General features: G+C 33.8%; 1 protein-coding gene across 1 annotated transcript in view; it reads left to right on the top strand.

Moving 5' to 3' along the window:
- SNTG1 (syntrophin gamma 1) overlaps positions 1-13,033 on the top strand; it is a 489,887-nt gene that overhangs the window by 36,031 nt on the left and 440,823 nt on the right. Inside the window, 3 exon segments of the mRNA XM_078151780.1 lie at positions 728-785; positions 3,545-3,588; positions 4,296-4,337. Coding sequence (XP_078007906.1) covers positions 728-785; positions 3,545-3,588; positions 4,296-4,337 — 144 coding nt within the window.

The following is a 13,033-nucleotide window of genomic DNA, read 5'->3' as shown; positions in this document are numbered from 1 at the left end:
CAGGAAAAATCTCATTTTGTAAATGATTAACTTTGACCTTCCTCTATTAAATGTTTCAAATGTTTTTCATAACCCTGATTTTTACTCTTATGCAATTTTATCTGTTTTGATCAGCTTTTGTTTTCAACATCCTAATTATAACTGACCAGTAGAAGTACAGTGAGAGAATTTAATTTTTAAAAATTAGCTTTCAGATATTTTTTGCTTTTAATTTGTTAAGCATCTCTTTTTTGCTATTTTGATAATAAAGCATTCATTTTATTTTCATATGATTTTACAGTGCATATACACAAATTGAAATGTTAAAGCAATTAGTCATGAAATTCAGATGAACCATGAAACACTTTTTAAAAAACAATCCATGTTAATTCATTCAAAACTGAATACAGTAATCTGTAAATTGACTTAGTTAATGTACCTTCATAAGTAATTAATTTATTAAGAGGAAATGACAGGCAACTATAGGAAAAATAATTTATATTGCTGTATCAAAATATGCACAGTCTCCGTTTAACATGCTATTTTGACTCTATCCAATATTACATAAAAGTAATTTTATTAATGTCTATTCATGAAATATGGAGGACAATTTTTTGTTGTTTCATTCCCCACTTGCTTACTGAAAACATGGTAAATGGATTTTGTGAACTAATTGCTAATTTTCTTAGCTACAAATGTATTTTTAACCACTAAACAATCACTTAAATTATTCTTAATTATTTTCCAGGGAGGAGCAGAACATAACATTCCAGTTGTAATTTCAAAAATTTCCAAAGAACAAAGAGGTATGTATTGACATAGCATTATAAAGTAACTCTAACTGCTTTCTAAGCAGCTCTTATAGTATGGTGGGGAAAAAATGAGAATCAAACTTAAATATGCACATCTTCTTTTAACAATAGAGGTTATAAAATTTATAGATAATGCCATAAATATAAGCTCTTTTTCCATTCCCCCAAATCATTGGACTTAACTTAGATCTTTGCTTTTCCCCCGTTTTTAACAAAGCCATTTTCCACTTGAACAAGCTTCCTCCTTCATAATCAGAGTGTCAAGTACCTTTTTCATATTTTTCTGTCAACCCAAGGAAACACCAATTATTTTTTCCCTCCCCAGCATCACCCTATATTAGAGACCTTCTCTGTTCCCTTCTTTTGCAAATTCACTAGAGCTATGTACATAGCATGTGGTTTTTATTCTTCTGAGATGACATATTCATTTAAATAAGGACCTGCTGGACATGGTGTAAAGAAAGAAATGCCAACCAGCAAACCACTTGGGGAGAAAATTATATTTTTGTAATAATAGGTTCAATATATATGGCATTTAAGTTTTTCAAAGCACTTTGCATATATTATCTCATTTGATCCTCACTATCTCATTAGTGTTATTATCATCCATATTCTATAGATGGGGAAACTGAGGCTGAAAGAGCTTAAGTGATTTGTCTGGGTTTCTTTTACAGCTAGCAAAAGTTTTAGGAAGGATTCAAACTCAGTACTTCCTAACTCCATTTGCAAAACTCTATCTAATACATCACTGTGATCTAAAACTGGAGGAGGCTTCAGAGGCCATTCAGTCTCTAGTCTAGACACTCATTTCACAGATAAAAAAAACTTGGGTGCAGAAAGATTAAGTGATTTCTCCAGTGTCATAGAGGCAGTAATCATGAGACAGGATTTGAATTTACATGCCCTGACTCCAGGGCTAGTCCTCTTTCCATTGTATTTGCACTTTGTTTTTGTTTTGTTTTTATTTCTGTTTCCTGGTATCCCATTATCATGTGAGTATACAGAAATCCTACACTGTGTCTTGCCTTTGTCTCTTCTTTGACAATGGAGATTTTTCTTTCTTTCTCTCTCTTTTTCTTTCTTTCTCTTTCTTTCTTTCTTTCTTTCTTTCTTTCTTTCTTTCTTTCTTTCTTTCTTCCTTCCTTTCTTTCTTTTTCTTTCTTTCTTTCTTTCTTTCTTTCTTTCTTCTTTCTTTCTTTCTTTCTTTCTTTCTTTCTTTCTTTCTTTCTTTCTTCTTTCTTTCTTTCTTCTTTCTTTCTTTCTTTCTTTCTTTCTTTCTTTCTTCCCAACTGCGGTCTTGCCTAGGGTCACATAACTAGTTAGGTGTCTGAGGCCAGATTTGAATTCAGGGCCAGTGCTTCATCCACTGCACCACCTAGCTGCCCCTGTTTTCTTTTTCTTTTCTTTTCTTTTTTTCTTAATTTTCAAATCTTATTTTTTTCTACATTTTTAAATGAACTTATTTGGAGGAAAAGAGGTGAAATATAAGGACACAACACAAAAGTTTGATGGCGAGAAAATAGTTTCACAAAAAGCCAATGAAAAACACCTCTTTAGAGCTCATTTAATGTTAGATGTAGAAGGGACTTTAGAAATTAATTTGTCCAAAGATCCTATATCATAGATGAGGAAGCTGAGATCCTTATTGGGGAAGTGATTTTTTTTCCCTAGTTAATAAATAAGTACACAGCTACAAAGTGGCAGAGGCAAGACTCAAGGCCATGGCTTTTGAGTACTTTTGAGTTCAAGGCTTTTCCCACTACATAAAACTTTCACCTATTTCAGTTACTATAATGGAGCACTTAATGATTTCCAAGAGCTTTCCTGTAGCTTGTCTCATTCAAAAAACAAACATGAATGTTATTTGCAGAATCTCAACATCAAAAGGTACCACAGAGGTCATCTAATCTGACTAATACCTGGATGTGAATGTCTTCAAAAATATGGTCATCCAGGCTTCGCTTGGAGAATTTCAATGATGGAGAAATCTGTACTACGTGAATAAGCCCAATCCATTTTGGGAGCTGATTTTGAATACATAAAGCTTAGATTAGTCTTCTTAACGCTTAAACCTAATTAATGATTATTTTTCAAAACAAAGTTTAGATATTATATACTTAGACATACTTTGGAAACTATTTTGCTGCCTTAAATTGAAAATCAATGAAATTAAATGGTCTAAGAAACCTGAGTGTCAGAAATCTGCATAGATAAGATCGCTTAAGAATTACAAAGGAGGCAGAGAACTTGATTTCTCCATCCAAAGGGAGTTGTCAAAGTATCATTTTCTATTTTAATGACTTTGTGGAGGGGATTGTAATACTCTGTTGAGCTGAAATAGGACACATATGAATACACATAAATGTCTATATTCATATTTCATATTTGGGAAAACATTTTCTAAATGCATATTTTAGTTAGAAAACTTTAGTTCCATTTCATGAAGATTATTTTATTTTGGCTCCACTATATTTGGCATCTGTGGTGATGCTGTGAAAAGAATAGTGGATTTGAAGTCACAGGACTTAGATTTGAAACCTGGTATTGCCACTTACTATCTGTGTGACCTCTTGCAAGTCCCACCATATCTCTGTCCCTCAGTTTCTTCATTTATAAAATAAGAGAATTGGATCACATGGACTCTGAATTTTGATTTGTTTTGTTTTCTAGCACTGTACATATGATCCTATTGTCAAAATTTTAATTCACTCAAGCAAAAATGCAGGAATAATTTGTTTTTCTCTATTTTGTAGCGGAACTTTCTGGACTGCTCTTTATAGGGGATGCCATTCTTCAGGTATGTAAACATAGTATGTACATATATATATATATATATATATATATATGTATATATATATGTATATATATGTATATATATATACACACACACATATACACACATATATATGTATACGTATACATACATATATACACATATATACACATATATATACATATATACACATATATACATATATATGTATAAATATATATGTGTATATATGTATATATATGTGTATATATATATGTATGTATACGTATACATACATATATACACACACACATATACACACATATATATGTATACGTATACATACATATATATATATATACACATATATACATATATACACATATATATATTTATACATATATATGTATATATGTGTATATATGTGTATATATGTGTATATATATGTGTATATATGTATGTATACGTATACATACATATATACACACACACACATATACACACATATATATGTATACGTATACATACATATATATACACATATATATACACATATATATACATATATATATATTTATACATATATATGTATATATGTGTATATATGTATATATATGTGTATATATATGTGTATATATGTATGTATATATATATATATATATATTTTTTTTTTGGCACAGTTTACCCTTAAAAGAAAAATGCAAACTCACTTTACAAGGTGTACTGCAAGACAATTTTTTTTTCCATTGCAGATTAATGGAATTAATGTGAGAAAATGCAGACATGAAGAAGTGGTAAGCTCACTTTTATTTTTCTTAATGAAGGAACATTTGTATAAACAGGTGTTTGATGCATTACTGAAGCAATTTCTTTATGTTCAGAAAAGATGTGGCATTTGCCTAATGTCTTGGCCAAACCTACATTCTGCAAGGATGTTTTTCTTAATTTTTTTTCTGCACTACTAGATCTAAATTAGTGTACTGTCAGATGAAGTATATGGTTAGTTTTTGTTTTGTTTTTTGTTTTTTAGGTACTTGGGGTTAAGTGACTTGCCCAGGGTCACACAGCTAGGAAGTGTCAAGTGTTTAGTCTGAGGCTGGATTTGAACTGAGGTTCTCCTGACTTCAGGGCCGGTGCTCTATCCACTGTGCCATCTTGCTTGCCCCTACAGCTAGTTTTTAAAGTTAAATCTTTGAGTTGTTTATTGTGAACATTGGTTTCATTTTGCTTATGTTCATCAACCATTGTTTACCTCTTGCTGAATGAGAGCTATTCTTTAAGAGCTGATATTTATGGACCAAAAAGCTACTGATGACGTTACTAACATTTGAGGTTTTGGGGATTTTGTTTTGTTTTGTTTTTTTTGTATCATAGGGTAGACACAGTTCTTGCTGTTGAAACTTTATAAATAACATGAGACAAATAGACAAATATTTTAAATATAAGTATTCTCTATCTCACTCTCTTTATATATTTATTTGAATGTATCACCACCCCTCATAACCATGACATTCTCATAGTCATTACTATGAGAAAGTGAAATGCACTAAGTAACTTTGGAAGCCAAACATTTCTTTCCCCAGAGTTTCTAATAAGTTTAATTTGGTATTAGCTGAGAACACAGAGACAGGATCATTAGGATCTATCCATCTTGTCTGGTCACATAGGTGAGAGAGGCAGAAGCATGGCTAGAATGGTGGAGAAGATGGAGTCCCAGCTTAGGCTGTCCAAGGTTGGAGCTATGTAATGGCCAGGGTCAGCACCTGGACAAATGATCTCAGCTCATGCCATCCTAGATTTTCCCAACTGCAAAATTCGACATCACAAGCATTTGAGAATTATGGGTAAAACTGCTCAGCTGCAAGAGTTAATCCTCAAATCTTTGTGTTCCCCTGGTAATCAGTATAAGAATGTTAAAAAAAAAGGGGGGGCTTATATGCCATTACATATAACATTATAGATTATATATGTTAACATATATTATATGTTATTACCTATCAACAAATTGACGTTCTATATAAAATACATGTCTGTAACCTTTCTATCAGACATTTGAGTGAAAAGAAGGGTCCTGGTAGAATTTAGGGATTTTCTTCACTGATCTTGGTTCACATAAAAATCAAGAAACAGGCCTGGTATTCTTTGTGTTTTGAGACAAACTCCTTATTTTAAGCCTAGAATTTAGATATGAAAACTATATTAAAATAAAAACAAAACAAAAAACCACAGATAAGTAATTATTTTTTTCTCAACACATCCATTAAAACTCCCATGCTCCAAAGGGTAATGTAAATCCTCAGAGTCACTTAGAGTTCTAAACATTTCAGATTATGTGATGTTTCCCTGAAAATAGTTTTAGGGGTTGCCCACAGCTGCCATTTATATTACCTTCCTGTACTCTGATAACAGTAGCATTGTGATTCCTTCTGAAGTTCTCTTTTGCCCAAAGGGCTCAATCAGGGAATTCTCCTTAACCACTTCTTCTCCCTCACAAACACTTTGGTGGTGCAAAATTTGCTCTGTCTTTGGGTGGTGACGTTTTGTTTTTTGCTTTTTGTTTTGTTTTTTTTTCTCCTCCTAAGAAAAAAAATACCTTGAGTTCTTTGTTAAGAGATATGGTTATCATCTGAGTCTATATAGGGATATACTGGAGTTTGCCTCCTGATTGCTAAATTTTCAGTGTAAGCATTTACACCTTGGAAATCCTCAAATGCTACAAATAAAAGTAAAATTTATTTTGTTATTTTCTACTACACCTAAGATAGTGATGGAGGAAAAAGAAATATTAACAGTGCAGTTTAAACATAAGGGTGTTTTTCAGTTTGGAGGAGACTTGGTTGTTAAACATGTAACAATATGCCTCTGACTACATCTCTAGTAATTCAGTATCAGACCTACTATAGGTCTTACAAAAGTACATGATTTATATCTGGAAGGGACTTCAGCCTTCATGGGACCTTGGAATCATAGTTTTAGAACTAGAATGCATCTTGAAAGTTACCTAGTTTAATCCCCTTATTGAACATATGATGAAACTGAAATTGAGAGAGTTGCATAATATATTTATGGTCACAGATAAAGTAAGTGTGACACTTAACGATTTGAACCCAAGTCCTCTGACTTCATTAGCACAAACAACTCAGACCTATCTTTTTTTTTTACAGCATTAACCTTAAATGTGATCATACTGATAGAAGGCATAAAAATATATAAGGCTTAGATCCTTTCTCCTTACTTAAAGATAGTTGGAAAACTGAAAAAAAAATGTATTCTATGACATTTTCCCCTTCTTTCTACCCTATATGGGCTCTTCCTTTTCTTGTTAACCTCTGAACTTACCACATTTTTTGACATTGTCTCTTTTTTCTCTAGTTTCAGAGGAGTCCTTATCACATCTGCAAGTTAAAATATGGTGAACATAAAAACTGACATCCTCCAACACATGGAAAGGGTAGAGACAGCCATATCCTTGAGAGCACTGAATCTGGAGACCTGGGTTCAGATCCTGCTTCTGATACATATTATCTGTGTGACATTCTAAAGTCATATAATTTCCCTTCTCAGAGTTTCCTCATCTGTCAGATGAGGACATTGGATTGGTTAACCTCTGATGCCCCTCCCTGTTCTGGATTCATGATGCTGCCGTAACTTCCTGGAGGGAATGTAACCATTTTCCCAGGAATCTATAAAGCATCCTAATAGTTCTCCTCCCCCATTAGATTTCTTTGGAACCTGAGTGACATTATTTATATTATCTGAGACTGTCAGAAGTCTCTGCTAGTTATTGATTTAGGCAGAAGTGGGCTAAGGCATACCCTCAGGCATAAGAGGTTAAAGCTTCCTGTTGGTTCTTTTTATGTGTATAGAGAGGGCAGGAGGTCCATGCTGGCGTTTAGCCTAGCTCACCAAGCTAATGGAAAGATTAGAGAATACTACCACGTTAATTGAGTTAAGAGTGCTGCTTTTGTTAGAAGAAGCAGATAGTATTAGGGTAGAAAAGCACTGACTGGAGTCAGAGGGCCTGTCTTTGAAAATTCCTTTGTTGTCTTTTTACTTGTGTGAAGGTACATGTGTAATTTAACATCTCTGGATCTAAATTTCCTTTTCTGTAAAATGAACAGCTAGGTGGCAAAGGAACAGGATAGAGTGCTGGGCCTGTAGTCAGGAAGACTCATCTTCCTGAGTTCAAATCTGGTCTCAGACACTTAATAGCTACGTGACCTTGGGCAAGTCACTTAACCCTGTTTGCCTCAGTTTCCTCATCTGTAAAATGAACTAAAGAAGAAAATGGGAAACTACTCTAGTATCTCCACCAAGAAGACCCCAAATGAGTTCACAAAAATTTAGACATAACTGAAATATGACTGAACAATCACAAGTATAAAAAAAAGGAGAAGAAGAGACAGCTAGATGCCTCAATGGGCCTGAGCACAGGGCCTAGAGTCAGGAAGAAGTAAGTTCAAATGAAGCCTCAGTCACTTACTAGCTGTGTGACCCTGGACAAATCATTTAACTTTGGTTTGCTTTAATCGACTGGAGAAGGAAATGACAAATCATTCCAGTATCTTTGTCAAGAAAACCCCATGGACAGTAAGTCCACAGGGTCACAAAGAGTCAGATACTACTGAATGACTGAACAACAGCAAAATGAGAAGGCTAGCCTCAGAGATTCCTTCTAGCTCCCAACCTAAGGTCTAGACGTTGAATGGAAGAATTGGAGAAGAATTGGAGAAACAAAAACTGACAGAGTGGTCATTTATACTGACTATAGCCCAGTGGCAGAATCAGGAATTTCTGATTATATCAAATGCTGGTAGGAAGTCATTACCTTCAAAGGGGATACTTCCTGGGAATTCAACAAAAACAGACTCAATTTGTTACAAGGTACATTGCCTCTAAGTAGATATTAGAATATGTTTGGGGAAAAGTTCTATTAATCTATTTGTATAAGAATATCACCTTTTAAGAAAACTACTTTATCTCCTGAGGAAGAATAAACAGATACTAGAAAAAAATTATCAAACCTTACTATTTACCACATGTTCTATAAAGCTGATATAACCTTACTACTACATTCTAATGAAGACCATTAAATTAAATTTAATGATGATAATAAAAGAAAAAATTCAATTATAATTTTTCTTACCAGACTCTTGTTTCATCAATATATGATGCTTTTGGTAAGAAACTCCCTCTATTAATGAAGATTGGCATGCACTATTTAATTAATGGTCTGACAGAGTTACCTGGGACTAATGAGAGGTGAATTCACTTGTTAGGATTACACAGCCAGTTATGTCTGACAGTTTGTGAGACCATTTGGGGTTTTCTTGGCAAAGATACTGGAGTGGTTTGTCATTTCCTTCCCCAGCTCATTTTACAGATGAGGAAACTGAGGCAAACAGAGTTAAGTGACTTGCCCAGGGTCACACAGCTAGTAAGTGTCTGAGGCCAGATTTGAACTCAGGAAGATGAGTCTTCCTGACTCCAGGCCCTGCACTTGCCACTTAGCTGCCCTTGAAGCCAAATAGGTCTTCCTAATTCCAAAGGAAGTGTTCTATCCATTCTTTATCAGTTCTCGTGAACAATATAGATAAATCTTCCTTTTGCACATAGAAGCAGAAGAAAAGAATTTCACATGGCCAACCAAACTTGATTCTTGTTTCTGTTTATATGTAAAATTTTAATAGAACCACATAAGTTTAAAAGAAAAAAAAACACCTTTCAGCTTTATCCTGTGCTGTAAGTACAAAGAGGCTTTATACTCATCCAGGAGGGGGAAAGGTCAGATCTATTTTAAAACCATACGCTGTTAGATGGAATAGTGTTTGCAATTTGTTCTTTAGAGGTAGACAACATGGTTAGGAAAATTGTGATGAAACAGATTAGTGAAGTATAAAAGATTAGAATATATTAATAATAAGACTTGCTGGGCTCATTCTGTTTCAGAGAAAAGGAGTCTGGGAGTATGTTACAAATGATATGTGATCCTCTGGAGCATATTCCTTTTTTTTTTTACTAAGGGACTTAAATATAACAGCTAGGAAATGCAGGTGCTAGTATACTTACGTGTTTGTGATCTATGACTGTCCAATAGTGATCTATCTTTGCATTTTCATTAAGTCTTCCTGATTATTACATAAACAAATAGAGAATTTCCTTCGGTGGAGCTATGATGTTTATCGAACTTTTAAGACCAGGCCATCACGGACAGAAAAAAAAAAAAGGCACACTGTTTACTGTACACAGATATTTTAGGAAAGCCTTCTTGGACATTGCATTTCTTATTCAAAGTCAATGATACAAAAAGATATGTAGTTTAAGAAACAGTTTTATGCAAGACTATTCTATATTTTTAAACAATAATTTGCTATTTTTCATAGTATTGCCAGACGTGCTGGGGGGCGCATATTCATGGAAACATACATACATATATATTCACGTATGCCAGAGCTGGTTTGGACTGACTTGAAGGAACTGATTGTTAATTTCCAGTGCAAGCATTTATATCTGGGAAATCAGGAAATGCTATAAATCAGGCCTTGATTTCCTTTTTTGATGATTATCCAGACATAAGAAAGTGATGGAGAAAAAGTTAATGATGGAAATTAAACTTAAAACTCTGTCCTGGGCACATTGTCCCCCAGAAAGCCAGTTGTTAAATATTTACCTAACACACATAATTTTAAATGGAAATAGATTAAAAATTCAATAAAACAATAGTTTCAGATTGGATAAGATAACAAAATCTTGTAATCTATTGCTTATAAGAAACATAGCTAAACAAAACAAAGATAAGCAAAGAACAAAAATAAATGGCTGAAATGAAATTGACTCTGCATTAGGTGAATCCAAAAAAGTGGGAGTTACAATCATGGCATACGAAAAGCAAAAACAAAAATTCACAACATAAATAAAGATCTCTAAAAAATAAAAGAATGTGAATAATACAGAGAAGAATGGAAATATTTATATGATCTGAAGCAGAATAAATCAAGCAGAGCTATGAAAACAATATACACAGTGACTACAATAGTGCCAAAGGAAAGAACAACCACAAAACAATCAAATGAGAATGTTGCGAAATTGCAAACAATAAGCAGGGCCCCTGATCTAGTCTGAGCTTGACTTAGGCCAGGCCTGTCCTTCATAATTCAGGTACAATATTGGAACAAAATGAGACCCTTGCAGGTCACTCAAAAGCTAATTAAAAAAAAAAGTTTACTTAGCCACTGCTGAAGAATATTCACTGCGGTATGCATTGAGAAGTGCTTGTTCAGATTCAAGTGACTGAAGCTTCAATTACATTCACCAACCAAAAGCATCTGTGACATGCTCTAGCTCCTTATGGCTGATTTGTAATATAGTGAAGTGACATCAACAGTTTAAGCCTTTAGTAAACTGAGCCATCAAACTCCTGAGGAATGTCTCAATGCCTTTTAAGGAAAAAACAAATAAATAAAACATTAACCTCACTTTCATAGGGGAAAGGGTTAGGATTTTGTTTCTTCAATAGCCCCAAAGAAGAGATATTAAAAGACAACCCCCCCGCAAAAAAAAAAAAACCTTAAACAGCCCCTCGCTTCTTTATAGACTAGGGAGCATCATACATGCAGAATATATTTTCAGACTTTTTAAATATATTGATAAGTTTTCCTGATTTTCCCCCCTCCTATTTTTCATTAAAAATAAAATATTTACTATGTGGAATGGCTCTCTGGGAAGTGTAAAGGAGTGCTGGGAGAAATTTTGTTGATGTGAAAAACAAAATATATCAATAAAATTGAATAAAAATTTTAAATATAAACATAAGGAGACCACATATGTAGCAAGGCCCACATGTGGGTGAGGGCCTGTGCCCCCCACCTGCAGCAGGTGTCCATATGTGGCTTGAAGGGAGACAAAATAGATATTTCTAGCCTCTTTTTCTCTGTCCCTTCTTCAAGGGAGACTCACTATTTCCAGGAGGAGGAGCAGGAATTTAGGGTCAGAATTCACTATTCTGCTCAGAGAGAGGGGGTACTGGTCTAGAATCATATCTATCTGATTTGATTGGGTTCAAGCTAACTTCTAATCAACTTTCTTTATTTCATTATTGGGGGAAGGAGGACTCCAAGCTTTATATCTGACTGACCTTTTCCACCAAATAGTAGCTCCACAATGAGCACACATTAAAAGATAGTGAAGAAATAGTAGCAAAATGGAAATCTGAGAAGGTATATATAGAAGAAAACATACCACTCAATACAGAGTAAATGAGTTCTCCCCTGGGAATGACATAACTTAGTTTAGCCAAGACAAAGAGTTCTAGATCTCACCCAAGGGGAAGTTTCCCAAAGTACCTAATCTAGCAAGCTAGAAATAAAGACATGATGGAGACTCTTTTCTTTCAGTAACCTGAGGTGGGGTTGGCCCTTCCCTTCTAGTCTTCCACCTCCCTTCTTGAAGCTGGAAGCCAGAAGCACTTAATGCAACTCAAAATTTGAAAAGCCCTAAAGAAGACTGAAGAAGGCTGAAACTCTCCTGTTCTCATCAAGTCTTCCCCAGCCCTCAAAAGAACAGAGTAATTAATATAACTAAGGAGAAAATCCCATAGCAGTGGGCCTTGGTAGAGGGCTTATATTCAAAATGATAATGATGAAACAACTTATCAAAATTTCCGGGAAACAGCTTCAGGAACAGCAGTTCCTGAAGGAAAAAATAAATCCTCCAAACCATTCCTTAACAAAATGGAAAGTGAAAGGATGAATAAACTTAATATGTACTTAAAACTTAGAAATCTAACAAATAAACCCCAAATCAGCACCAAAAGAGAGATATTGAAAATTACAGGAGAAAGATAAATCAGAAGACAAAAAGGCAATGAAGACTGGAAATGATAAACAAAACTAAAAGTTTGTTCTTTGAAAAGAAAAAAATGATAAACCTTTAGCCAACTTTTTTTTTAAACAGGATAGAAAGTCAAATCAAAATAGCAAATGTATAAAGTGAGTTCACAATAAAAGTAGAAGAAATAAAAAGTATTGTTAGAACCTAGTTAGGTAGATAAATAGATAGATGATAGATATAAACAGATGGAAAAATAAATAAATACATTCAGAACTGTAAAATACTCTAAGACTAAATAGCAATAGAATCCAATAACTGTGATAGCTACATAAAATAGCTACCACAGATGTAGAAAAACAACAACTTCTGTTTCTAATGGATTTACAGAAGAATTCTATCTGACTTTTAAAGAACAATTAATACCAGTACAATACAAATTATCCTTTAAATTTGAGGGGGAAAATATACTGCACATCTTTTAAGAGGCAAATCCAGATCTAAAACCTAAACCAGATATAGGAAGTATGCAGCCAAAAAAGAGAATCAAGATCATTAAAGACAATCAATTAAAAATGTTTAGTAAAATCCTGTTAAACAGACTATAGCAATACATCCAAGAAATCATTCATTATGAACATATAAAATCTGTAACAGCAGTCAT

This window comes from Phascolarctos cinereus, unplaced genomic scaffold, assembly GCF_003287225.1.
Source record: "Phascolarctos cinereus isolate Bilbo 61053 unplaced genomic scaffold, phaCin_HiC Scaffold_4;HRSCAF=312, whole genome shotgun sequence".
NCBI lineage: Eukaryota > Metazoa > Chordata > Mammalia > Diprotodontia > Phascolarctidae > Phascolarctos > Phascolarctos cinereus.
Note: the sequence above shows the minus strand (reverse complement) of the source record. Positions and strands in the feature narration are given on the sequence as shown.